Here is a 27,643-nt window from a genome sequence, read left to right on the forward strand (position 1 = left end):
TCTGGAAGGAGAGTTTACAGTCAAGTCAGACATCTAGGTATTTGTCGTTGTCCATGTATTCTAAGTCAGAACCGTCCTGAGTGGTGATGCTAGTCGGGTGGGCGGGTGCTGGCAGCGATCCGTGGTTGACTGTAGACCCTGCCACATACGACTCGTGTTTGAGCCGTTGAATTGCGGCTCCACTTTGTCTCTATACTGACACCTTCCTTGTTTGATTGCCTTACAGAGGGAATAACTACACTTTTTGTATTGGGCCATATTTCCAGTCACCTTGCCAAGATTAAATGCAGTGGTATGTGTTTTCAGTTTTGTGCGAATGCTGCCATCAATCCACAGTTTCTGGTTAGGGTTTAACAAGCATGCGTGTGGGTCTGTGTGGGTGTGGGTGTGTGTGTGTGTGTGTGTGTGTGTGTGTGTGTGTGTGTGTGTGTGTGTGTGTGTGTGTGTGTGTGTGTGTGTGTGTGTGTGTGTGTGTGTGTGTGTGTGTGTGTGTGTGTGTGTGTGTGTGTGTGTGTGTGTGTGTGTGTGTGTGTGTGTGTGTGTGTGCCTGCCTGTGTGTGCCTGCCTGTGTGCTGATATGAGTGTATCAATGCCCGTGTCTTTAGTCTGTGTTTGCTGGTGCTTGTTTAACCCTGCATGTAAATAGAATCAAATTGTACTAATGTCCTTTTGGAGCACTGGAGCGTTCAACACTCATAACTCAATACACTGACACTGTCATTTTGCCCAGCCTGTCCCTATGTATTTGTTTTTGTGTGTTAGTGTGTGTGTGTTGGTTTTTGTGTGTGTGTGTGTGTGTGTGGGGGGGGGGGGGGGATTCTATTTCTCTCCTGATGTATTGACTGCTGTGAGAAGATGAGGAATCCCAGGCAAGCACAGACAATAAAGGATTTTTCCCTCCCTCCCTTGCTCCTCTCTCGTTCTCGTTCTCTCTTTCACACACAGAAACACACACAGAAACACACACGCACAGATACGCGCACACACACACACACACACCTACACGTTCTGTGGGGCGGCGATGGATTTGTCCATGTCCGTTGGGAATGGAAGGGACATACATCTTACAAATAGCAATCTCTTGGGAGACAGAAGCTCTTCTAGGACAGCCCTATATGAAGCCGTATTCTCCACGAGCTCTCTGGCATACTGCCGATTAGTTTTACACTCTATGCCCAAACGTCAGCTCTTTTTCCATGCTAGAACATAACAAACAGGTACTAGAATTCAATTTTTTTCTGTACTTCTGTCAAATATGTTTCATGTCGTTTACCAATTGAGAGAGGATAAAAGTCTATGAGCGTAGCCGATGTGCCGGTGCCTGCTCCACTTACCCACTGCTAGCTCTAGCCTGTCCTGGGGAACCACTGCACTCCCTGGGAGGCTGGACTGAATCACCACTTAGCTGTTTCAGAAGTTAACACACTTGATTAATGCAACACGGCATTTAGAAATGTTGCAACTGTTACTGTTCACAAAGCAATGTCCATTACAGGCTATATCACTTTACATTGCAAGAAGGTAACGGAAGCTTGCAACTTTGTAGGGCAGTCTTTGTTCAAGGTTTCAGGCTTGTAACTTGAATAAATATGAGTTTTAGTTCAAAGACCCCAGCTAGGAAATCCTTGTTTGCGTGTGCGATGAAGAGGACGCGCACCTGCTAATATTGCTTTCCTATTGCACATACTTATTTCTCTATAAAATAGTTTAGTTCATTTACATTTTTGGGTACCTGAGCAATTCATAGAAACGTATTTTGACTTGTTGAAACAAAGTTTAGGTGTAGATTTTTGGATTCCTTTCTCTGCATGTTGAACGAGTGGATTAGTCAAATCGATGGTGCCAACTTTTTGGGATTTTTTTTTTTTTCATTTACATTTACATTACATTTACGTCATTTAGCAGACGCTCTTATCCAGAGCGACTTACAAGTTAATTATTATTATTTTTTTTTTAACCTTTTTTATTTAACCAGGCAAGTCAGTTAAGAACACATTCTTATTTTTCAATGACGGCCTGGGAACAGTGGGTTAACTGCCTGTTCAGGGGCAGAACGACAGATTTGTACCTTGTCGGCTCGGGGGTTTGAACTCACAACCTTCCGGTTACTAGTCCAACGCTCTAACCACTAGGCTACCCTGCCGCCCCATTTAATTTTTATTTCACATTTATTTAACCAGGTAGGCTACTTGAGGACAAGTTCTCATTTGCAACTGCAACATGGCCAAGATAAAGCAAAGCAGTTTGACATATACAACAACACAGAGTTACACATGGAATAAACAAGCATACAATCAATAATACAGTAGAAAAATCTATATACAGCATGTGCAAATGAGGTAGGATAAGCGAGGTAAGGCAATAAATAGGCCATAGTGGCGAAGTAATTACAATATAGCAATTAAACACTGGAAAGGTAGAATGTGCAGAAGATGAATGTGCAATGTGGATCAATGATAAAGAATGATAAAGTGATAAATGATCAGATGGTCATGTACAGGTAGAGATATTGGTGTGCAAAAGAGCAGAAAAGTAAATAAATAAAAACAGTATGGGGATGAGGTAGGTAAAATTGGGTGGGCTATTTACCGATAAGACTATATACAGCTGCAGCGATCGGTTAGCTGCTCAGATAGCAGATGTTTGAAGTTGGTGAGGGAGATACAAGTCTCCAACTTCAGCGATTTTTGCAATTCGTTCCAGTCACAGGCAGCAGAGAACTGGAACGAAAGGCGGCCAAATGAGGTGTTGGCTTTAGGGATGATCAGTGAGATACACCTGCTGGAGCGCGTGCTACGGGTGGGTGTTGCCATCGTGACCAGTGAACTGAGATAAGGCGGAGCTTTAACTAGCATGGACTTGTAGATGACCTGGAACCAGTGGGTCTGGTGACGAATATGTAGCGAGGGCCAGCCGACTAGAGCATACAAGTCGCAGTGGTGGGTGGTATAAGGTGCTTTAGTGACAAAATGGATGGCACTGTGATAAACTGCATCCAGTTTGCTGAGTAGAGTGTTGGAAGCTATTTTGTAGATGACGTCGCCGAAGTCGAGGATCGGTAGGATAGTCAGTTTTGCTAGGGTAAGTTTGGCGGCGTGAGTGAAGGAGGCTTTGTTGCGGAATAGAAAACCGACTCTAGATTTGATTTTCGATTGGAGATGTTTGATATGAGTCTGGAAGGAGAGTTTACAGTCTAGCCAGACACCTAGGTACTTATAGATGTCCACATATTCAAGGTCGGAACCATCCAGGGTGGTGATACTAGTCAGGCGTGCAGGTGCAGGCAGCGAACGGTTGAACAGCATGCATTTGGTTTTACTAGCGTTTAAGAGCAGTTGGAGGCCACGGAAGGAGTGTAGTATGGCATTGAAGCTTGTTTGGAGGTTAGATAGCATAGTGTCCAAGGACGGGCCGAAAGTATATAGAATGGTGTCGTCTGCGTAGAGGTGGATCAGGGAATCACCAGCAGCAAGAGCAACATCATTGATATATACAGAGAAAAGAGTCGGCCCGAGAATTGAACCCTGTGGAACCCCCATAGAGACTGCCAGAGGGCCGGACAGCATGCCCTCCGATTTGACACACTGCACTCTGTCTGCAAAGTAGTTGGTGAACCAGGCAAGGCAGTCATCAGAAAAACCAAGGCTACTGAGTCTGCCGATAAGAATATGGTGATTGACAGAGTCGAAAGCCTTGGCAAGGTTGATGAAGACGGCTGCACAGTACTGTCTTTTATCGATGGCCGTTATGATATTGTTTAGTACCTTGAGCGTGGCTGAGGTGCACCCGTGACCGGCTCGGAAACCAGATTGCACAGCGGAGAAGGTACGGTGTGATTCGAGATGATCAGTGACCTGTTTGTTGACTTGGCTTTCGAAGACCTTAGATAGGCAGGGCAGGATGGATATAGGTCTGTAACAGTTTGGGTCCAGGGTGTCTCCCCCTTAGAAGAGGGGGATGACTGCGGCAGCTTTCCAATCCTTGGGGATCTCAGACGATATGACAGAGAGGTTGAACAGGCTGGTAATAGGGGTTGCGACAATGGCGGCGGATAGTTTCAGAAATAAAGGGTCCAGATTGTCAAGCCCAGCTGATTTGCACGGGTCCAGGTTTTGCAGCTCTTTCAGAACATCTGCTATCTGGATTCGGGTAAAGGAGAACCTGGAGAGGCTTGGGCGAGTAGCTGCGGGGGGGGGGGGAGCTGTTGGCCGAGGTTGGAGTAGCCAGGCGGAAGGCATGATGGCCAGCCGTTGAGAAATGCTTGCTGAAGTTTTCGATAATCATGGATTAATCGGTGGTGACCGTGTTACCTAGCCTCAGTGCAGTGGGCTGCTGGAAGGAGGTGCTCTTGTTCTCCATAGACTTCACAGTGTCCCAGAACTTTTTACAGTTGGAGCTACAGGATGCAGATTTCTGCCTGAAGAAGCTGGCCTTAGCTTTCCTGACTGACTGCGTGTATTGGTTCCTGACTTCCCTGAACAGTTGCATATCGCGGGGACTATTCGATGCTATTGCAGTCCGCCACAGGATGTTTTTGTGCTGGTCGAGGGCAGTCAGGTCTGGAGTGAACCAAGGGCTATATCTGTTCTTAGTTCTGCATTTTTTGAACGGAGCATGCTTATCTAAAATGGTGAGGAAGTTACTTTGAAAGAATGACCAGGCATCCTCAACTGACGGGATGAGGTCAATGTCCTTCCAGGATACCCGGACCAGGTCGATTAGAAAGGCCTGCTCACAGAAGTGTTTTAGGGAGCGTTTGACAGTGATGAGGGGTGGTCGTTTGACTGCGGCTCCATAGCGGATACAGGCAGTGAGGCAGTGATCGCTGAGATCCTGGTTGAAGACGGCGGAGGTGTATTTGGAAGGCCAGTTGGTCAGGATGACGTCTATGAGGGTGCCCTTGTTTACAGATTTAAGGTTGTATCTGGTGGGTTCCTTGATGATTTGTGTGAGATTGAGGGCATCTAGCTTAGATTGTAGGACTGCCGGGGTGTTAAGCATATCCCAGTTTAGGTCACCTAACAGAACAAACTCTGAAGCTAGATGGGGGGCGGTCAATTCACAAATGGTGTCCAGGGCACAGCTGGGAGCTGAGGGGGGTCGGTAGCAGGCGGCAACAGTGAGAGACTTATTTCTGGAGAGAGTCATTTTTAAGATTAGTAGTTCAAACTGTTGGGGTATGGACCTGGAAAGTATGACATTACTTTGCAGGCTATCTCTGCAGTAGACTGCAACTCCTCCCCCTTTGGCAGTTCTATCTTGACGGAAAATGTTATAGTTGGGTATGGAAATCTCAGAATTTTTGGTGGCCAGGATTCAGACACGGCAAAGACATCAGGGTTAGCAGAGTGTGCTAAAGCAGTGAGTAAAACAAACTTAGGGAGGAGGCTTCTGATGTTGACATGCATGAAACCAAGGCTTTTTCGATCACAGAAGTCAACAAATGAGGGTGCCTGGGGACATGCAGGGCCTGGGTTTACCTCCACATCACCCGCGGAACAGAGGAGGAGTAGTGTGAGTGTGCGGCTAAAGGCTATCAAAACTGGTCGCCTAGAGCGTTGGGGACAAAGAATAAAAGGAGCAGATTTCTGGGCATGGTAGAATATATTCAGGGCATAATGCGCAGACAGGGGTATGGTGGGGTGCGGGTACAGCGGAGGTAAGCCCAGGCACTGGGTGATGATGAGAGAGGTTGTATCTCTGGACTTGCTGGTTGTAATGAGTGAGGTCACCACATGTGTGGGAGGTGGGACAAAGGGGGTATCAGGGGTATGAAGAGTGGAACTAGGGGCTCCATTGTAAACTAAAACAATGATAACTAACCTGAACAATAGTATACAAGGCATATTGACATTTGAGAGAGACATACAGCGAGGCATACAGTAATCACAGGTGTTGAATTGGGAGATCTAGCTAAAACAGTAGGTGAGACAACAACAGCTAATCAGCTAGCACAACAACAGCAGGTAAAATAGTGTTGACTAGGCAGGGAGGGTCGGATTAACTACACACAGAGCCTGAGTGCGGCTGGGGCCGACAGATAAAACATAAACAAGCAGAATGGAGTACCGTGATTAATGAACAGTCCAGCATGCATCAGCTATGTAGCCAAGTGATCAGTGTCCAGGGGGCAGCGGTGGATGGGGCAGGGAAGCTGGACTGGCGAGTATTATCCAGGTAAATAAAAACCGGCTGGCTATGCAGAAGGTAAAGCCGCTAGCAGTGGCTAACCATGGCTAAATAGCTTGTAGCTAGCTTCTGGAGGTTCTTGAATGTGTTCTAAAAATTAAAAATAACAGCAGATTCCGTATCACATTGGGTGAGGCAGGTTACCGGGAGGTATAATCAAATTAAAAATCGAAAAGAGATTGAAAGTAAATATGGGTCCAGTGAGTGGTTGGGCTGGCTGGGGACGCGGCGATTCAGACAGTGAGCAGGCCTGTGCTAACATGCTAACAGTTAGTAGGCCGGGGCTAAACAAGCTAGCAGTTCGCAGACAGGGACTGAGCAAGCTAGCAGTTAGCAGGCCGAATTAGCAAGCAAGCAGATAGCATGCGGTGACATCAATAGACCGGTCGTGGGTCCTGATATTGTAGCCCAGGAGTATGCTTCGGTGGTAGCACAGGAGCTCTGGCCGGGCTAGCTTCAAGCTAAGTGGATGGAAACGCTAGCCAGGAGTAATGATCCAGGGTTGCGATTAGCTAGTTAGCTAGTTGTGAAGATCCAGATGAGAATGTTCCGTTTGCGGTGGGAATCCGGGGATAATAATAATAAAAAATAATAGGTCCGTTATGCTCTGGTTAGAGTTGAGTTGTTCGAACTGGCGAGAGCTTTCCGAGCTAAAGGTTAGCTGATGACCGGTTAGCTGAAGACCGCTAGCAATGGTTTGCTGACTGATAGCTGGTAGTTAGCTGGCTAGCTTCAGTTGAGGGGTTCCGGATCCGAAGTAAATATAAATACTTTAGAAAAAAAGCAGATCCACGCTACATTGGGTGAGGCGGGTTGCAGGAGAGTATTTAGATGTTGAGGTTTCGCAAAATGTTTTAAAAGATATGTGAAGAAAAATATGTAAAAAAAAAAACGATATATACAAGGGACACGACACGACAAGACGTCTGACTGCTACGCCATCTTGGAACACAAGTGTGTGTGTGTGTGTGTGTGTGTGTGTGTGTGTGTGTGTGTGTGTGTGTGTGTGTGTGTGTGTGTGTGTGTGTGTGAACACCGTCTCTGTTTGTATAAATGGCTGAGGTGGGTTTGGTGTGTCTAATGGAAAGATAATGTGTTTGAATTGGGGACTTCACAATGGAAGACGTCTCCGGGAGCTTATTTAATGTGTTTTTGTGAATATAAAGTAACTGTTATTCAACTAAGATACACACATTAAATTGCAAGAAAAACATGTTCACACACACACAGGCGCACACACACGCGCGCACGCACACACACACACACAGAGAGAGAGGGAGACATACACACACATACACTCACACGCACATACACACACATACACAACCACCTACACACACACTGTAACTCACTCTCATGGAACCATGTTGTCTAACTTTCCTTCAACACTCTGCTACGTGTAGACAACAGCAGGGCAGCATTACTGGATCAATACAACCTGGCTTTGCTCTTCAGGAATAATAAGTCAACTCAGAGCAGACAAGCTAGTACATTGTCTTCTGATGGTCTCCAGGATCTACAGGCCCAAATCAGACATAAACAAGGAGACACTTGCACACGCTGACAGACGGTTTCCTTCTCTTTCTCAAGCTCTTTCTTTTAGTTAGATGTAGTTTTCCTTCCATTCCTGATGGAAGTGGACAAATCCATCTGCAGTGTGTTTGCATGCATGTGATCTTGCACACGTTCCTACATGTGTGTGTGTGTGTTGACCTGGCCTTAGTTCAACAGTGAATATTGTTGTAGCTGGGATAAATACTGGACATTTAGCATAAAGGAATTGGAGGTTGAGTTATAGCTAGGAGTTTGTGAGAGAATGAATCAGGAAGAATGAGAGGAATGGATGCCTGGGGTGCGTCCCAAATGGCACCCTACTCCCTGTGTGTAGTGCACTACTTTTGACCAGAGCTGTATGGATTTCCCTATGGTCCCTGGTCAGAACTAGTACACAACATAGGGAATAGGGTGCCATTTGGGACACCGCCATGGTGTAGTCCACAGTAAGATGAACCACTACGGGAGTCAACATGGCACAGGGAGGCAAACCACTTCCTCTTCACACCATTATCTACCTCCCTACAGCCATTACCTACCATTGTGATGGCTCAATGCATCAAATATATATTAGCCTCCCAATGAATTTAGACCAGTAGGTGGCCAATATGTCCTAGATATGCTGTTTACAAGTAAAGTAGACCAACTAAAGCACAAACATGCATTCCCACAGACACACGCACACACACACACACACACACACACACACACACACACACACACACACACACACACACACACACACACACACACACACACACACACACACACACACACACACACACACACACACACACACACACCCCACACAATGACCACATGGTTCTAAAAGCCTTTTTTCGCCTGTGTAGCTATCACTGTAGTACACTGTAGTGTTTCCTGAAGCTAACACACAATGCTTCCTGTTTATGTGTCTATTCTGGTTCACTTGACAGGTCACCACAGCGTTAACTGCATTATGCATTTCATCGCATCACACTGAAGCGTACTCACCACCCTCCATGGCTGGGTCTTCTGTGGTTACTAACCCACTAACCCTCTGGAGTTCCCCTCTCGTCGAGACGGCCGGTCAGCCTTCTGCTGCACCCCTCCTCCCTTCCTCTCTGGAGCCATGCAGCCCCTCTGCTTAACTCTTCACTTTAAGAGGTCTCTTCTCTCTACCTTAATCTCTCTCTCTCTCTCTCTCTAGCTCTCTCCCTCCCTCTTTTTTTCTTTCTTTCTCGCTCTCTCTCTCTCTCTCCCCCTCTCTCCCCCCCTCTCTCTCCCTCTCCCTCTCCCTCTTTCTCGCTCTCTCTCTCCCCCCTCTCCCTCTCCCTCTCCCTCTCCCTCTCCCTCTTTCTCTCTCTCTCTCTTGCTTTCTCTCTCTCTTCGCTCATACACACATGGGCTACTATGAGACACACAGTATGCATTACCTCCTCAACAAATAGGGATCTTTCTGTACCCTACTGTGTCTCCCCCATGCTGCATTCAGCAGTAACAGCTGCATGTTTTCCCCCAGTGTCCCTAAAATACCACTAAGTCAACATTAGCTCAGCAGCATTAGCTAAGAAACAAACGCAGCTTACTGCCTCCTCGGCTTATTATCGAGTGCTTGAGACTCGACGGGAACCAACGAGCAATTTTCATTTCTGGAATAGTTTCTGCTGGGGGGATACAGAGACTAAATTAAGGGATAAATAACTGAAGTCTGTCCATATCTCAGAAGGGGTGCAGGGTCCACTGGAGATGGTCCATGGGCAGGATGCTTCCAGGCTGATCTGGAATCAGTTAGAAATGGTCTGCTTCCCAAATGGCACCATATTCCATATGTAGTGCACTACTTTTGACCAGGGCAATAGGAATGGGGTGCCATTTGGGAGACAGATAGAAAACAGGGATATTGTTGTGAGCAGAACAGTGCAATTAGACCTTACTGTGTCTCTGGCTGGACAACACCAACTAGTATCCCCTCTAACTCACTGTCTGGTCTTGTTCCTCTCAAGGTCCTAATAAGGAGTTTTTGCTTGCCACTGTCTACTGCCTCTCCTCAGCCTCTTTGGGGTGTAGGCCCTGAAAGCTGTTCGTAAGCAACTAAGAATTTACGGATGTGTAAAGAAAGCACTATAAAAATAAGACCCGATATGAGGATGACTCTGTTTCTCTCTCTCCCTCTCTCTGTCTTTGTCTTTCTCTCAGGTGAGGAATGACTTGACCAATGAGCTGGAGAAGGCAGACATCCAGATTGCTGACACCGAGAGCTTCTCCAACGACCCCTGTGTCAATGTCAAGAAGCTCAAGGTGAGTGAGCCACAGAACAGGTTATTGTACTGTCCAATAGGGCCGGGACAATACCAGTATTGCGATACTTGTTAGTATCGTGTCAAGGAAACAAAACACGAAGCAGATTTCTTTAGGAAAACAGTCTTAATGTTGGAAAGAAACATTATTGAATTATTTTCCAAACTGTAGTGCACAATAATTTACATACAGCAGGATTTTAAAGAAACAAAGAGTTCACTGCGTGTTTTCTTTTTGAAAATGTACTGTACAAATACCTACCTTACTGCAGAAGTATTTACTGTAATCATTATACAACAGTGCTGCAGAGGTGCTTACTGTAATGACTATACAACAGTACTGCAGAGATTGGCCTTGATACAGTATTACTTGATATTAATGTAGTAACACCGGTTTGTTTTTTAACCTTTCTTTATTCACTGGAGTAAATGAACTGTAGGTCACATATAGCATCAAATGTATTATATAGCCTAACATGGCTTTGTTTCCTCATCACTTGCAGTATATCTTACAGTACCAATACCAGCAGTATATTTTACAGGACAAAGACCACCAGTATATTTTACAGGACCAACACCAGCAGTATATTTAACAGGACCAAGACCACCAGTATATTTAACAGGACCAAGACCACCAGTGTATTTAACAGGACCAAGACCAGCAGTATATTTAACAGGACCAACACCAGCAGTATATTTAACAGGACCAACACCAGCAGTATATTTAACAGGACCAAGACCACCAGTATATTTAACAGGACCAAGACCACCAGTATATTTTACAGGACCAAGACCAGCAGTATATTTAACAGGACCAAGACCAGCAGTATATTTAACAGGACCAAGACCACCAGTGTATTTAACAGGACCAAGACCAGCAGTATATTTTACAGGACCAACACAGGCAGTATATTTTACAGGACCAAGACCACCAGTATATTTAACAGGACCAAGACCAGCAGTATATTTTACAGGACCAAGACCACCAGTGTATTTAACAGGACCAAGACCAGCAGTATATTTAACAGGACCAAAACCAGCAGTATATTTTACAGGACCAAGACCAGCAGTATATTTTACAGGACCAAGACCAGCAGTATATTTTACAGGACCAAGACCAGCAGTATATTTTACAGGACCAAGACCAGCAGTATATTTTACAGGACCAAGACCAGCAGTATATTTAACAGGACCAACACCAGCAGTATATTTAACAGAACCAACACCAGCAGTATATTTTACAGGACCAAGACCAGCAGTATATTTTACAGGACCAAGACCAGCAGTATATTTTACAGGACCAAGACCAGCAGTATATTTTACAGGACCAAGACCAGCAGTATATTTTACAGGACCAAGACCAGCAGTATATTTTACAGGACCAAGACCAGCAGTATATTTTACAGGACCAACACCACCAGTATATTTTACAGGACCAAGACCAGCAGTATATTTTACAGGACCAAGACCAGCAGTATATTTTACAGGACCAAGACCAGCAGTATATTTTACAGGACCAAGACCAGCAGTATATTTTACAGGACCAAGACCAGCAGTATATTTTACAGGACCAAGACCAGCAGTATATTTTACAGGACCAAGACCAGCAGTATATTTAACAGGACCAAGACCAGCAGTATATTTAACAGGACCAACACCAGCAGTATATTTAACAGGACCAACACCAGCAGTATATTTAACAGGACCAAGACCAGCAGTATATGTAACAGGACCAACACCAGCAGTATATTTCACAGGACCAACACCAGCAGTATATTTAACAGGACCAAGACCAGCAGTATATTTAACAGGACCAACACCAGCAGTATATTTAACAGGACCAACACCAGCAGTATATTTAACAGGACCAACACCAGCAGTATATTTAACAGGACCAAGACCAGCAGTATATTTAACAGGACCAAGACCAGCAGTATATTTAACAGGACCAAGACCAGCAGTATATTTTACAGGACCAAGACCAGCAGTATATTTAACAGGACCAAGACCAGCAGTATATTTAACAGGACCAACACCAGCAGTATATTTAACAGGACCAACACCAGCAGTATATTTAACAGGACCAACACCAGCAGTATATTTAACAGGACCAAGACCAGCAGTATATTTAACAGGACCAAGACCAGCAGTATATTTAACAGGACCAAGACTAGCAGTATATTTAACAGGACCAACACCGTCAGTATATTTTACAGGACCAACACCAGCAGTATATTTTACAGGACCAACACCAGCAGTATATTTTACAGGACCAAGACCAGCAGTATATTTAACAGGACCAACACCAGCAGTATATTTAACAGGACCAAGACCAGCAGTATATTTTACAGGACCAACACCAGCAGTATATTTTACAGGACCAACTCCAGCAGTATATTTAACAGGACCAACACCAGCAGTATATTTAACAGGACCAAGACCAGCAGTATATTTTACAGGACCAACACCAGCAGTATATTTTACAGGACCAACACCAGCAGTATATTTAACAGGACCAACACCAGCAGTATATTTAACAGGACCAAGACCAGCAGTATATTTTACAGGACCAACACCAGCAGTATATTTTACAGGACCAACACCAGCAGTATATTTAACAGGACCAAGACCACCAGTATATTTTACAGGACCAAGACCAGCAGTATATTTAACAGGACCAAGACCAGCAGTATATTTAACAGGACCAAGACCAGCAGTATATTTTACAGGACCAAGACCAGCAGTATATTTAACAGGACCAAGACCAGCAGTATATTTAACAGGACCAACACCAGCAGTATATTTAACAGGACCAACACCAGCAGTATATTTAACAGGACCAACACCAGCAGTATATTTAACAGGACCAAGACCAGCAGTATATTTAACAGGACCAAGACCAGCAGTATATTTAACAGGACCAAGACTAGCAGTATATTTAACAGGACCAACACCAGCAGTATATTTAACAGGACCAAGACTAGCAGTATATTTAACAGGACCAACACCAGCAGTATATTTTACAGGACCAACACCAGCAGTATATTTAACAGGACCAACACCAGCAGTATATTTAACAGGACCAAGACCACCAGTATATTTTACAGGACCAAGACCAGCAGTATATTTTACAGGACCAAGACCAGCAGTATATTTAACAGGACCAAGACCAGCAGTATATTTTACAGGACCAAGACCAGCAGTATATTTAACAGGACCAAGACTAGCAGTATATTTAACAGGACCAACACCGTCAGTATATTTTACAGGACCAACACCAGCAGTATATTTAACAGGACCAAGACCAGCAGTATATTTTACAGGACCAACACCAGCAGTATATTTAACAGGACCAACACCAGCAGTATATTTAACAGGACCAACACCAGCAGTATATTTAACAGGACCAACACCAGCAGTATATTTAACAGGACCAAGACTAGCAGTATATTTAACAGGACCAACACCGTCAGTATATTTTACAGGACCAACACCAGCAGTATATTTTACAGGACCAACACCAGCAGTATATTTAACAGGACCAAGACCAGCAGTATATTTAACAGGACCAAGACTAGCAGTATATTTAACAGGACCAACACCAGCAGTATATTTAACAGGACCAAGACTAGCAGTATATTTAACAGGACCAACACCAGCAGTATATTTTACAGGACCAACACCAGCAGTATATTTAACAGGACCAACACCAGCAGTATATTTAACAGGACCAAGACCACCAGTATATTTTACAGGACCAAGACCAGCAGTATATTTTACAGGACCAAGACCAGCAGTATATTTAACAGGACCAAGACCAGCAGTATATTTTACAGGACCAAGACCAGCAGTATATTTAACAGGACCAAGACTAGCAGTATATTTAACAGGACCAACACCGTCAGTATATTTTACAGGACCAACACCAGCAGTATATTTTACAGGACCAACACCAGCAGTATATTTAACAGGACCAAGACCAGCAGTATATTTAACAGAACCAACACCAGCAGTATATTTTACAGGACCAAGACTAGCAGTATATTTAACAGGACCAACACCAGCAGTATATTTTACAGGACCAACACCAGCAGTATATTTTACAGGACCAAGACCACCAGTATATTTTACAGGACCAAGACCAGCAGTATATTTAACAGGACCAAGACCACCAGTATATTTTACAGGACCAAGACCACCAGTATATTTTACAGGACCAAGACCAGCAGTATATTTAACAGGACCAACACCAGCAGTATATTTAACAGGACCAAGACCAGCACTATATTTAACAGGACCAAGACCAGCAGTATATTTAACAGGACCAACACCAGCAGTATATTTAACAGGACCAACACCAGCAGTATATTTACCAGGACCAAGACCAGCAGTATATTTAACAGGACCAACACCAGCAGTATATTTAACAGGACCAAAACCAGCAGTATATTTAACAGGACCAAGACCAGCAGTATATTTAACAGGACCAAGACTAGCAGTATATTTAACAGGACCAACACCAGCAGTATATTTACCAGGACCAAGACCAGCAGTATATTTAACAGGACCAACACCAGCAGTATATTTTACAGGACCAAGAGAAGCAGTATATTTAACAGGACCAAGACCAGCAGTATATTTAACAGGACCAACACCAGCAGTATATTTAACAGGACCAAGACCAGCAGTATATTTTACAGGACCAAGACCAGCAGTATATTTAACAGGACCAAGACCAGCAGTATATTTAACAGGACCAAGACCAGCAGTATATTTAACAGGACCAAGACCACCAGTATATTTAACAGGACCAAGACCACCAGTATATTTTACAGGACCAACACCAGCAGTATATTTAACAGGACCAAGACCAGCAGTATATTTAACAGGACCAAGACCAGCAGTATATTTAACAGGACCAAGACCAGCAGTATATTTAACAGGACCAAGAGCAGCAGTATATTTAACAGGACCAAGACCAGCAGTATATTTAACAGGACCAACACCAGCAGTATATTTAACAGGACCAAGACCAGCAGTATATTTAACAGGACCAACACCAGCAGTATATTTTACAGGACCAAGACAAGCAGTATATTTTACAGGACCAACACCAGCAGTATATTTTACTGTCCGGTTCACACTGTTGTGTCTTACACTCTCTCTCTCCTCTCTCTCTCTCTCTCTCTCTCTCTCTCTCTCTCTCTCACACACGCACGCACACACGCACACGCACACATACACACACACACACAAACTCTCTCTGTCTATCTCTCACACTCACACACTTGCTGTGACCCCGTGAACCCTAAGTGGAGCTGCAATGTCTGATTATAACGGGAAATAAAACATTTAAAAAATGTCAACTTCATTTTCATCAGCTCCAACACCAAGTGTTTTCTGTGAAATCATCAACCAATTAGTAGACAATTAGTATGCAATTAGTAGACAATGCCTACTCACAGCTGGTCAAAATCACACGAGTCACACTGATGATGTCATCTGATGATGTCAAATATAGAAACGCATCACAGATGTTGATGTTGGGGTGGTGCTGGAGATGATGAATATGAAGTTGAAGTTTTCCTTTTAGTCCCTCACTCCCCCAGGCCTCTCAGCTCTCACAACATGTGTCTAAGGCCCTCACTCCCCCAGGCCTCTCAGCTCCCACAACACATGTCTAAGGCCCTCACTCCCCCAGGCCTCTCAGCTCTCACAACACGTGTCTAAGGCCCTCACTCCCTCAGGCCTCTCAGCTCTCACAACACGTGTCTAAGGCCCTCACTCCCCCAGGCCTCTCAGCTCTCACAACACGTGTCTAAGGCCCTCACTCCCCCAGGCCTCTCAGCTCTCACAACACGTGTCTAAGGCCCTCACTTCCCCAGGCCTCTCACAACACGTGTCTAAGGCCCTCACTCCCTCAGGCCTCTCAGCTCTCACAACACGTGTCTAAGGCCCTCACTCCCCCAGGCCTCTCAGCTCTCACAACACGTGTCTAAGGCCCTCACTCCCCAGGCCTCTCAGCTCTCACAACACGTGTCTAAGGCCCTCACTCCCTCAGGCCTCTCAGCTCTCACAACACGTGTCTAAGGCCCTCACTCCCCCAGGCCTCTCAGCTCTCACAACACGTGTCTAAGGCCCTCACTCCCCCAGGCCTCTCATCTCTCACAACACGTGTCTAAGCCCCTCACTCCACAGTCTTCTCAGCTCTCACAGCACTGTCTATGGCCCTCACTCCACAGTCCTCTCAGCTCTCACAACACGTGTCTAAGGCCCTCACTCCCCCAGGCCTCTCAGCTCTCACAACACGTGTCTAAGGCCCTCACTCCACAGTCCTCTCAGCTCTCTGATAAACTCACATCACATAAGAGATGGCAAAGCCTCGAACTGCCACACACACACGTACACGCATGCACACATATACACACACACAGAGAATGTGAACGATGAGCCTTCTTAAAATATACATGTATGTGTGTGAAGCTGACATTTTAAGCTGACACCCTGGTCCTTGATCAGAGTTAAAATGAAAATGATTATTCATACTGCTTTGCAATATCTTAAAGTCCTCTTTCTGGGATGTGACGGGCTGTGACGGCTCTGACACCCGATTGGTTAGCTCCTGTATCATCTCTCCATTCGGTTGATGTGTGTAGCCGCTAATAGCCACTAATAGACTGTAGTTTACTTCTATAGTAGTGATTAATATTCCTAGAGAGAGAACAGCAGTCAGATGCTGTCCACGGTGCTGAAACAGATAACCACCATTAGATAGGGACTGTATTGTACAGGGGCTGTTTCTTTGTAGCTGTGTGGCTCGTTCTTCCTTTTAATCTCCCATTCACACAATCTGTCTTCCCTCTCTTTTTTCACTCTCTCTCTCTCTCTCTCTCGCTCTCTCTTTCACATACACACACACACACACACTCTGTCTCCTCTCTGCACTTTCCATCTGTCTCTCTCTCTCATGCTCTCTCTTTCTCACATTAAAACCCTTTCTTTCTCTCTTTCATTCCATCTGTCTCTCACTCACGCACTCGCGCACTCACTCACTCACGCACTCACTCACTCACTCACTCACTCACTCACTCACTCACTCACTCACTCACTCACTCACTCACTGTACAGCTCCTCAGGATGGATTAAGAACAGAGAGTTAGCTCCACAACAGGGAGAGATTAACCTGAACTTGTCCAATAAGAAATGCTTGTTTTAATAAAAAGCATTTTCGGTTTCGAAACTTTTTGCTATGGTTTGCTACGTTGTTCACTAATGAATACACCCCAGCCATATTACATTCCCCACATGCACATAACATCTGACATCCAAAATCTTCGATGGAATTACAACTTCATCAACTAAAGATACAACTGAAAATGAAAACAGGACACTGCGATAACCAATTCTGCTATTTGTGTTATTTTGTGACATTAATAGCTTCTCCAATACTTTGTAGCCTGATATTGAAAGTTGACTGGCGGATCTGGAAGATCCTGGCTGACTGGCGGATCTGGAAGAGTCTGGCAGACTGGCGGATCCTGGCTGACTGGCGGGTCTGGAAGATCCTGGCTGACTGGCGGATCTGGAAGAGTCTGGCTGACTGGCGGATCCTGGCAGACTGACGGCTCTGGCTGCTCCATGCTGACTGACGGCTCTGGCGGCTTCTTGCAGACTGGCAGCTCTGGCGTCTTCATGCAAACTGGCAGCTCTGGCTGCTCCATGCAAACTGGCAGCTCTGGCAGCTCCTTGCAGACTGGCAGCTCCTTGCAGACTGGCAGCTCCTTGCAGACTGGCAGCTCTGGCTGCTCCTTGCAGACTGGCAGCTCTGAACAGGCGGGAGACTCCGGCAGTGCTGGAGAGGAGGAAGGCTCTGGCAGCGCTGAACAGGCGGGAGACTCTGGCAGCGCTGGAGAGGAGGAAGGCTCTGGCAGCGCTGAACAGGCGGGAGACTCTGGCAGCGCTGGAGAGGAGGAAGGCTCTGGCAGCGCTGAACAGACGGGAGCACCTGTACAGATGATCCAGAGAGACAGCCTGGTGCGGGGGGCTGCCACCGGAGGGCTGGTGCGTGGAGCTGGTGACGGATAGACTGGACCGTGCAGGCGCACTGGAGCTCTTGAGCACCGAGCCTGCCCAACCCTACCTGGTTGCGTGCTCCCGGTCGCCCTGCCAGTGCGGAGAGGTGGAATAGCCCGCACTGGGCTATGCAGGCGAACCGGGGACACCATGCACAAGGCTGGTGCCATGTAAGCCGGCCCAAGGAGACGCACTGGAGACCAGATGCGTAGAGCCGGCTTCATGGCACTTGGCTCGATGCCCACTCTAGCCCGGCCGATACGCGGAGCTGGAATGTATCGCACCGGGCTATGCACCCGCACTGGAGACACCGTGCGCTTCACAGCATAACACGGTGCCTGCCCGGTCTCTCCAGCCCCCCAGTAACCACATGAAGTTGACGCAGGTATCCTACCTGGCTTCGCCATACTTCCTGTGAGCCCCCCCCCAAGACATTTTTGGGGCTACCTCTCGGGCTTCCTTCCGAGTCGCCGTGCTGCCTCCTCATACCAGCGCCTCTCCGCCTTCTTCGCCTCCAGCTCTTCTTTGGGGCGGCGATATTCTCCTGGCTGTGCCCAGGGTCCTTAACCGTCCAGTTCGTCCTCCCATGTCCATTCCTCTTTGAGCTGCACCTTGGGGCGGCTACACTCCCCTGGTTTAGCCCAGGGTCCTCTCCCGTCGAGGATTTCCTCCCATGTCCAAGAGTCCTGTGTCTTTGGCCGCTGTTGCTGCTGTCCGTTACCACGCCGCTTGGTCCTGTTGTGGTGGGTGATTCTGTAACGGCTTTCTTCACGTGAAGGAGAGTCGGACCAAAATGCGGCGTGGCTATTTAGATTCATGTTTAATAAAAAAAAAACTAAACACAAACACTACAAAACAAGAAACGTAACACAAAAACCGAAACAGCCTAAACTGGTGCAAAGTAACACATAGACAGAAACAAGGACAATCACCCACGACACACTCAAAGAATATGGCTTCCTAAATATGGTTCCCAATCAGAGACAACAATAAACGCCTGCCTCTGATTGAGAACCACTTGAGACAGCCATAGACTTTGCTAGCAAACCCCACTAAGGCACAATCCCAATACCTAAGAAAAACCCCAAGACAAAACACACCACATACCAAAACCCATGTCACACCCTGGCCTGACCAAATAAAGAAAAAAAACACAAAATACTTAGACCAGGGTGTGACACTGTGTGTCTCACTTGGTAGAGCATGACACTTGCAACGCCAGGATCGTGGGTTTGATTCCCATGGGGGACGAGTATGAGAATGTGTACACTCACACATCAGTATCATACCTCTTTGTTTAGTTCCCATCAGCCTAATCCAGTTGTTCGATGACAATGGATCTGGTATGTATACTGACCTAATACCTTACTGTTAGAGCAGGGGTCTTCAACAGCCTCCAGTCCTGTTTGTGAATGTACACACTGTATACATTTAAATGGATGTGGGTGAATGTTTTGTTGTATGAGGTGATGCTGGGGATAATATATGGTGCATAAGGAAAGTATTCAGACCCCTTTACATTTTCCAAATCTTGTTACAACTACAGCCTTACTCTAAAATGGATTCCCCCCCAAACATTCTCATCAATTTACACGCAATACCCCGTAATGACGAAGCAAAAACAGGTTTTTCTAAACTTTTGAAAATGTATTAAAAATTAAAAAACAAAATACCTTATTTTAGACTCTGTGCTATGAGACTCGAAATTGAGCTCAGTTGCATCCTGTTTCCATTGATCATCTTTGAGATGTTTCTACAACTTGATTGGAGTCAACAACCTGTGGTAAATTCGATTGATTGGATATTGTTTGGAAAGACACACACCTGTCCATATAAGGTCTCACAGTTGACAGTGCATGTCAGAGCAAAAATCAAGCCATGAGGTCGAAGGAATTGGCCATAGAGCTCTGAGACAGGATTGTGTCGAGGCACAAATCTGGGGAAGGGTACCAAACCAATCTGCAGCTTTAAAGGTCCCCAACAACACAGTGGCCTCCATCATTCTTAAATGGAAGAAGTTTGGAACCACCAAGAGCCACCAAACTGAGCAATCGGGGGAAAAGGGCCTTTGTCAGGGAGGTGACCAAAAACCCGATGGTCACTCTGACAGCGCTCCAGAGTTCCCCTGTGGAGATGGGAGAACCTTCCAGAAGGACAACCATCTCTGCAGCACTCCACCAACCAGGCTTCATTGTAGGGTGGCCAGATGGAAGCCACTCAGTAAAAGGTACATGACAGCCCGCTTGGAGTTTGTCAAAAGGCACCTAAATTACTCTGTATCATGAGAAACATGATTCTCTGGTCTGATGAAACCAAAATGAAACTCTTTGGCCTGAATGCTAAGCGTCACGTCTGGAGGAAACCTGGCATCATCCCTATGGTGAAGCATGGTGGTGACAGCATGATGCTGTGGGAATGTTTTTCAGCAGCAGGGGCTGCAAGACTAGTCAGTATCGAGGGAAAGATGAACAGAGCAAAGTACAGAAAGTTCCTTGATGAAAACCTGCTCCAAAGCGCTCAGGACCTCAGACTGGGGCGAAGGTTCACCTTCCAACAGGACAACGACCCTAAGCACACAGCCAAGACAAAAAAGCTGTGCAGTGACGCTCCCTGTCCAACCTGACAGAGCTTGAGAGGATCTGCAGAGAAGAATGGGAGAAACTCCCCAAATACAGGTGTGCCAAGCTTGTAGTATCATACCCAAGAAGACGAGGCTGTAATTGCTGCAAATGGGGTTTCAACAAAGTGCTGAGTAAGGGGTCTGAATACTTATTTCATTTTTTTATTTTGTAATAAATTTGCAAACATTTATAAAAACCTGTTTTTACTTAGTCATTATGGGGTATTGTGTGTAGGTTGATGAGAAAAAAAAATGTAATCAGTTTTAGAATAAGGTTGTAACTTAACAAAATGTGTAAAAAGTCAAGGTGTCTGAATACTCTCTGAATAAGTTGTATATGTGTATTTGTTGCACTTCAGAGTCACCATGCTGTACCATAAACAAACAACACTAACCTTGGTTGCTTGGCATTAAAGTGTCTTGTATCTATTGACTGTGCAGGTTTTTGTTACAGGCCAGCACTAACACACCAGATGAAGCTGGCCACGGTCCACACTTAAGACCACAGTCAGTCGGTTGTTTGAAACTGGTGTTTTAGTGTTCATCTGGAACAAAGACTTGTATGTGCCAATAGCTCTCCAGGAATGGAGTTTGTGAACGGCGCGTTAGACAATGTCCATTATTAGATCTCGTAATGTGTGCCCTTGCCATGAAGTAATCATCAAAGCTCGACTGTGGTGCTGTAATGGTAGAAATACGACAGTGTCAGTCTATACATCTGATATACAGTATGTGTACATTCTCATAAACAGACCTTGTTTATTTCATTCAGGCTGTGACCCAAATGGCATCCTATGTGTCCTGGTCAAAAGTAGTGCACTATACAGGGAATAGGCAGCCACAGTCTTTAGTAAAGCCATGTCACCATGCCTAGTGTTTTTTTACACAGTCTCATTGTGTTTTTAGTGTCGCTACGTTGACCCCTGCAAATACATCAAGAGTAAAGTTACTAATATCATCGCCAGCATGGAATAAGCAAATGTCTGGCAAGCTGTTGCGACAGTGTCTGATTTAAAAAATGCTTTACAGCGAAAGCACCACAAACAATTATGTTAGGTCACCACCAACTCACTGTCACGTTCTGACCTTTATCCCTTTGTTTTGTCTTTATTTAGTATGGTCAGGGCGTGAGTTGGGGTGGGCAGTCTATGTTAGTTTTTCTAAATGTTCTATTTCTATGTTTGGCCTGATATGGTTCTCAATCAGAGGCAGCTGTCTATCGTTGTCCCTGATTGAGAACCATATTTAGGTAGGCTGTTTTCCTTTGTGTTTTGTGGGTGGTTGTTTTCAGTCTTTGTGTGTTTGCACCAGACAGGACAGTTTTGGTTGTTTCTTTGTTGTTTTTGTTATTCAGTGTTCAGTTTTGAGTATTATTAAAAACCATGAACACTTACCTTGGTCCTCACCTTCTTCCACCGATGACAGCCGTTACACTCACAGAAAAACACAGCCATTTTTCCAGCCAAAGAGAGGAGTCACAAAAAGAACAAATAGAGATACAATTCATCACTCACCTTTGATGATCTTCATCAGATGACACTCATAGGACTTCATGTTACACAATACGTGTATGTTTTGTTCGATAAAGTGCATATTTATATAAAAAAAAATCTAATTTTACATTGGTGCGTTACGTTCAGTAGTTCTAAAACATGTGGTGATTTTGCAGAGAGCCACATCAATTTACAGAAATACTCATCATAAATGTTGATGAAAATACAAGTGTTATACATGGAATTAGAGATATACTTCTCCTTAATGCAACCGCTGTGTCAGATTTCAAAAGACCTTTACGGAAAAAGCAAACCATGCAATAATCTGAGTACAGCATTCAGACAACAAAGCAGCCAGAAAGATATCCGCCATATTGTGTAGTCAACATTAGTCAGAAATAGCATTATAAATATTTACTTACCTTTGATCTTCATCTGAATGCACTCCCGGGAATCCCAGTTCCACAATAAATGTTTGATTTGTTCGATAAAGTTCATAATTTTTGTCCAAATAGCCTCTTTTGTTAGGGCGTTTGGTAAACAAATCCAAACGCGCATTCAGGTCCAGCCGAACGTCGGACGAAAAGTTCAAAAAGTTCTGTTACAGCCCGTAGAAACTTGTCAGAATAAGTATAGAATCAATCTTTAGGATGTTTTTATCATAAATCTTCAATAATGTTCCAACCGGAGAATTCCTATGTCTGTAGAAAAGCAATTGAACGAGAGCTAACTCTCTCGTGACCGCGCGTCATGAGCCTGTGGCACTCTGCCAGACACCTGGCTCAATCCGCTCTCATTCATCCGCCCTTCATAGTAGAAGCCTTAAACAAAGTTCTAAAGACTGTTGACATCTAGTGGAAGCCTTGTGAAGTGCAATATGACCCCATTTACACTGTATATTGGAATAGCAAAGAGTTGAAAACCTACAAACCTCAGATTTCCCATTTCCTGGTTGGATTTTTCTCAGGTTTTTGCCTGCCATATGAGTTCTGTTATACTCACAGACATCATTCAAACAGTTTTAGAAACTGTATGCATATATTAGAATCTCGGACATAGTAGCAGGCAGTTTACTCTGGGCACATTCATCCAAGCTACTCAATACTGCCCTCCTGTCACCAAGAAGTTAAAGTACGGTAGCTACGTGTAACAGTTCCACCTGCAACTAGCACCACATGTCAATTACAAACCAGTATTGAGAATTGTCACACTGAAACTCGGAGACCTCTAGTCCGGGGCCCATTTTTCACATCGTGGAACCAAATACAGTATGAAGCCCAATTTTCCCCTGGGTCCAGGAACAGAGCATGGTGAATGGTGCCAGGTCTCTCTGTGCTGGAATTGTCCATCTCCACTTCCCTAACAGCTGGAGTCCTTTTGGTTAAGTGCCTTCCTCCAGGGAACAGTGGCACCATTCAGGCCCAGGAGGACCAGAGCCCTGTGAGATCCAGGTTCAACACGAGCCAAAGGGGTTCTGAAAAGGAAAAGTGGCTTCAAAGCAGAGTGGTCCACACAAAAGCTCCAACTATTCTGCTTGCTCCCAGCATGCACTCTGGCTCTGAGTACAGTCCAATGCAACATTGTAGGTATTGTGGGGCAGGGTGGCCCCCTACAGTCGATTGACGCACCTGTGCTTCAATCTAATTAACATATACTGAAAAAATGGAAGTGTTTTAATTAAATGCAACATGAAACAATTTCAAAGATTTTACTGAGTTACAGTTCATATAAGGAAATCTGTCAATTTAAATAAATTGCCCTAAAGACCCTAATCTATGGATTTCACATGACTAGGCAGGGGTGCAGCCGTTGAGGGGACTTGGAGGGCATAGGCCCACCCACTTGGCCACCAGTTGGGAGGCCCTATGCCCTCCAAAAAAGCTGCAGGAACAACACACATAGGGGTGTGTGTGTATGTGTCTGTGTCTGAGTGTCCTCAACTTCCAGCGGGCAGCCAAGTTTGCTTTCACTCAGTCAGAATGTATGTTAGTTTCATATTTTTTCCCTAACCTTGGCCCACTTGGTTGATATTTTGCACATTGATAACTTGTTAGCAAACCGCCCTTACGGTGTGATTAATCATATTAGGTGGCAGCAGCAATCTAAATGATCAGACCAAGAACATATGAGGAAGAGTGATCGGGTGAAATTATGAAATGAGTGGATGGAGAAATACAGCTTCACTCTATCCAATCAGAGAAGCAGGATCAACGTACAGCCCGCCCTTCTCTTAACAGACAGGCAAACTAGCCAGTTTGTTATTTAGACCAGGCACACGACTGACTAAAAGACAGTACAGTATGGTTTAGAAACTCTGAATGAGTGACATTTTCGGTTGTTTTACTTCACAGAAATGTATGGACTTTTACAGTTGAAGTTAAGTAATTTCACTGATGGCAAAATCATTTATGTCGAGGAAGAAATGTATAAATTGTTTTTGTCACTGCAATTATGGACTATTTAATTATGGTGCAAAGGGAAATGAAAGGTTTTTGACCAAATCAATTTCTGTCCCATATAGTAGCCACCCCTACATTTCAGTCAACCATTGGAAAATGCATAGCGGGCAACATCGAAAATGCTTTGGCCTGTATAACCACGAGATCTATACAAATGGTATAAGCACCCATAGCATGTCACAATGATAGCGGGCATATCGATGATATATCAATGTTCTATATTTCAGATAAAGTCTATGATTGTTTATTGCATTACTTGACAGATATTGACCATGGTCACCAGACAATCTATGCTTTTCCACTAAATTAACAGTGTAATGTAATGTATTGTTGGCACTGGAAAAGACCCTTCACTGTTGCTATGGTTCAAGCTGGATATAAATCCTTCATCAGTCAAAACTGACCTTTTCTAGACTTGATGCCTGTGGCTTAAGTTGCATCCTAAATGGCACCCTATTCCCTTCTGTACATAGTGCACTACATTTGACCGGGGCCCATAGGGAATAGGGGGAAATTTGAGATACAACTTGAGTCTTGCTCTGAGCAGTGTTTTGATAGACTTGTAGAGTCCGGCACCTGAGTCAAGCTTCACTTTCAGTCACGGCCTTCCTGTTTCAAGATGAATCGAATGGTTTGTGTGTGATTGTATGGGTTGGGGCAGCCTATGCAGTGCACCACCAACACAGAGTAGTGACAGATTGCTCTTCTCGGATGTACACCCGGGAACCTCCAATGCTCCTACAGAAGAGCTGGTAAATGATTTACTAACCTAATCAGCTAGCATGTGCTCTCAATTCAATGCAGATCTCTCCTTCTGGCCCAGTGGATAGGAAACAATTCTCTCTGTTGACAGTAATGGCTGAGTTGTTATTGATGGACAGTTGCTGCCTGTGATATTGCTGCCTGTTTGCCTGACCCCTGCCCTATAGCCAGCGAAGAAACACCCAAGTGCATCCTAAATGGCACCCTATTCCCTTTATAGTGCACTACTTTTGATCAGAGCCCTATGGTCATGGTTGAAAGTAGTGCACTATTATTAAGGAAATAGGGTGCCATTTGGGACGAAGGACACCACCCACATCAGCAGGCCAGTTCCCTGTTGTCCTTACACATCACTGATGAGGTGACAATCACACTGATGTGATAATCTTCAAATGACTGGTTGGAATTGAATAATAACAAATAAGTAATTTAGTCACAATCAATTTTCCTGCGTGGTTTGTAAGTTCGTAAATTCCACTTTAAATTATCAGAATGTATTCATCTTAACTCAAAATGCATCAAAACCTACACAAATGTTCATTATTTATATAATCTACATAACAATTCACATTTCCTTTTGCTGCAGGATTATATTCCCTCTTTGAGAAACTTGTCAAATTAAGATTGTACATCTCTTTAGCTGTTGTGGAGGAAGACTGACACATCTCTTTAGCTGCTTGTGGAGGAAGACTGACACATCTCTTTAGCTGGTTGTAGTGGAAGACTGACACATCTCTTTAGCTGGTTGTAGTGGAAGACTGACACATCTCTTTAGCTGGTTGTAGTGGAAGACTGACACGTCTCTTTAGCTGGTTGTAGAGGAAGACTGACACATCTCTTTAGCTGGTTGTAGTGGAAGACTGACACATCTCTTTAGCTGGTTGTAGCGGAAGACTGACACATCTCTTTAGCTGGTTGTAGTGGAAGACTGACACGTCTCTTTAGCTGGTTGTAGAGGAAGACTTACACGTCTCTTTAGCTGGTTGTAGTGGAAGACTGACACGTCTCTTTAGCTGGTTGTAGAGGAAGACTGACACATCTCTTTAGCTGTTGTGGAGGAAGACTGACACATCTCTTTAGCTGCTTGTGGAGGAAGACTGACACATCTCTTTAGCTGTTTGTAGTGGAAGACTGACACGTCTCTTTAGGTGCTTGTGGAGGAAGACTGACACATCTCTTTAGCTGGTTGTAGTGGAAGACTGACACATCTCTTTAGCTGGTTGTAGTGGAAGACTGACACGACTCTTTAGCTGGTTGTAGAGGAAGACTGACACATCTCTTTAGCTGCTTGTGGAGGAAGACTGACACATCTCTTTAGCTGCTTGTGGAGGAAGACTGACACATCTCTTTAGCTGCTTGTGGAGGAAGACTGACACATCTCTTTAGCTGCTTGTGGAGGAAGACTGACACATCTCTTTCGCTGGTTGTAGTGGAAGACTGACACATCTCTTTAGCTGTTGTGGAGGAAGACTGACACATCTCTTTAGCTGCTTGTGGAGGAAGACTGACACGTCTCTTTAGCTGGTTGTAGTGGAAGACTGACACGTCTCTTTAGCTGGTTGTAGTGGAAGACTGACACATCTCTTTAGCTGGTTGTAGTGGAAGACTGACACGTCTCTTTAGCTGGTTGTAGTGGAAGACTGACACGTCTCTTTAGCTGGTTGTAGTGGAAGACTGACACGTCTCTTTAGCTGGTTGTAGTGGAAGACTGACACATCTCTTTAGCTGGTTGTAGTGGAAGACTGACACGTCTCTTTAGCTGGTTGTAGTGGAAGACTGACACGTCTCTTTTGCTGCTTGTAGAGGAAGACTGACACAACTCTTTAGCTGGTTGTAGTGGAAGACTGACACATCTCTTTAGCTGGTTGTAGTGGAAGACTGACACATCTCTTTTGCTGGTTGTAGTGGAAGACTGACACATCTCTTTAGCTGTTGTGGAGGAAGACTGACACATCTCTTTAGCTGGTTGTAGAGGAAGACTGACACATTTCTTTAGCTGTTTGTAGGGGAAGACTGACACGTCTCTTTAGCTGGTTGTAGTGGAAGACTGACACATCTCTTTAGCTGGTTGTAGAGGAAGACTGACACGTCTCTTTAGCTGGTTGTAGTGGAAAACTGACACGTCTCTTTAGCTGGTTGTAGTGGAAGACTGACACGTCTCTTTAGCTGGTTGTAGAGGAAGACTGACACATCTCTTTAGCTGTTGTGGAGGAA

The 27,643-nt window shown here is 44.8% G+C and overlaps 1 protein-coding gene across 1 annotated transcript in view; it reads left to right on the forward strand.

Moving 5' to 3' along the window:
• gabbr2 (gamma-aminobutyric acid (GABA) B receptor, 2) overlaps positions 1 to 27,643 on the forward strand; it is a 405,067-nt gene that overhangs the window by 200,580 nt on the left and 176,844 nt on the right. Inside the window, exon 4 of the mRNA XM_064979858.1 lies at positions 9,922 to 10,023. Coding sequence (XP_064835930.1) covers positions 9,922 to 10,023 — 102 coding nt within the window. The remainder of the gene's footprint in view (positions 1 to 9,921; positions 10,024 to 27,643) is intronic.

The sequence above is a fragment of the Oncorhynchus masou genome, chromosome 12 (genome assembly GCF_036934945.1).
Source record: "Oncorhynchus masou masou isolate Uvic2021 chromosome 12, UVic_Omas_1.1, whole genome shotgun sequence".
Taxonomy (NCBI): domain Eukaryota; kingdom Metazoa; phylum Chordata; class Actinopteri; order Salmoniformes; family Salmonidae; genus Oncorhynchus; species Oncorhynchus masou.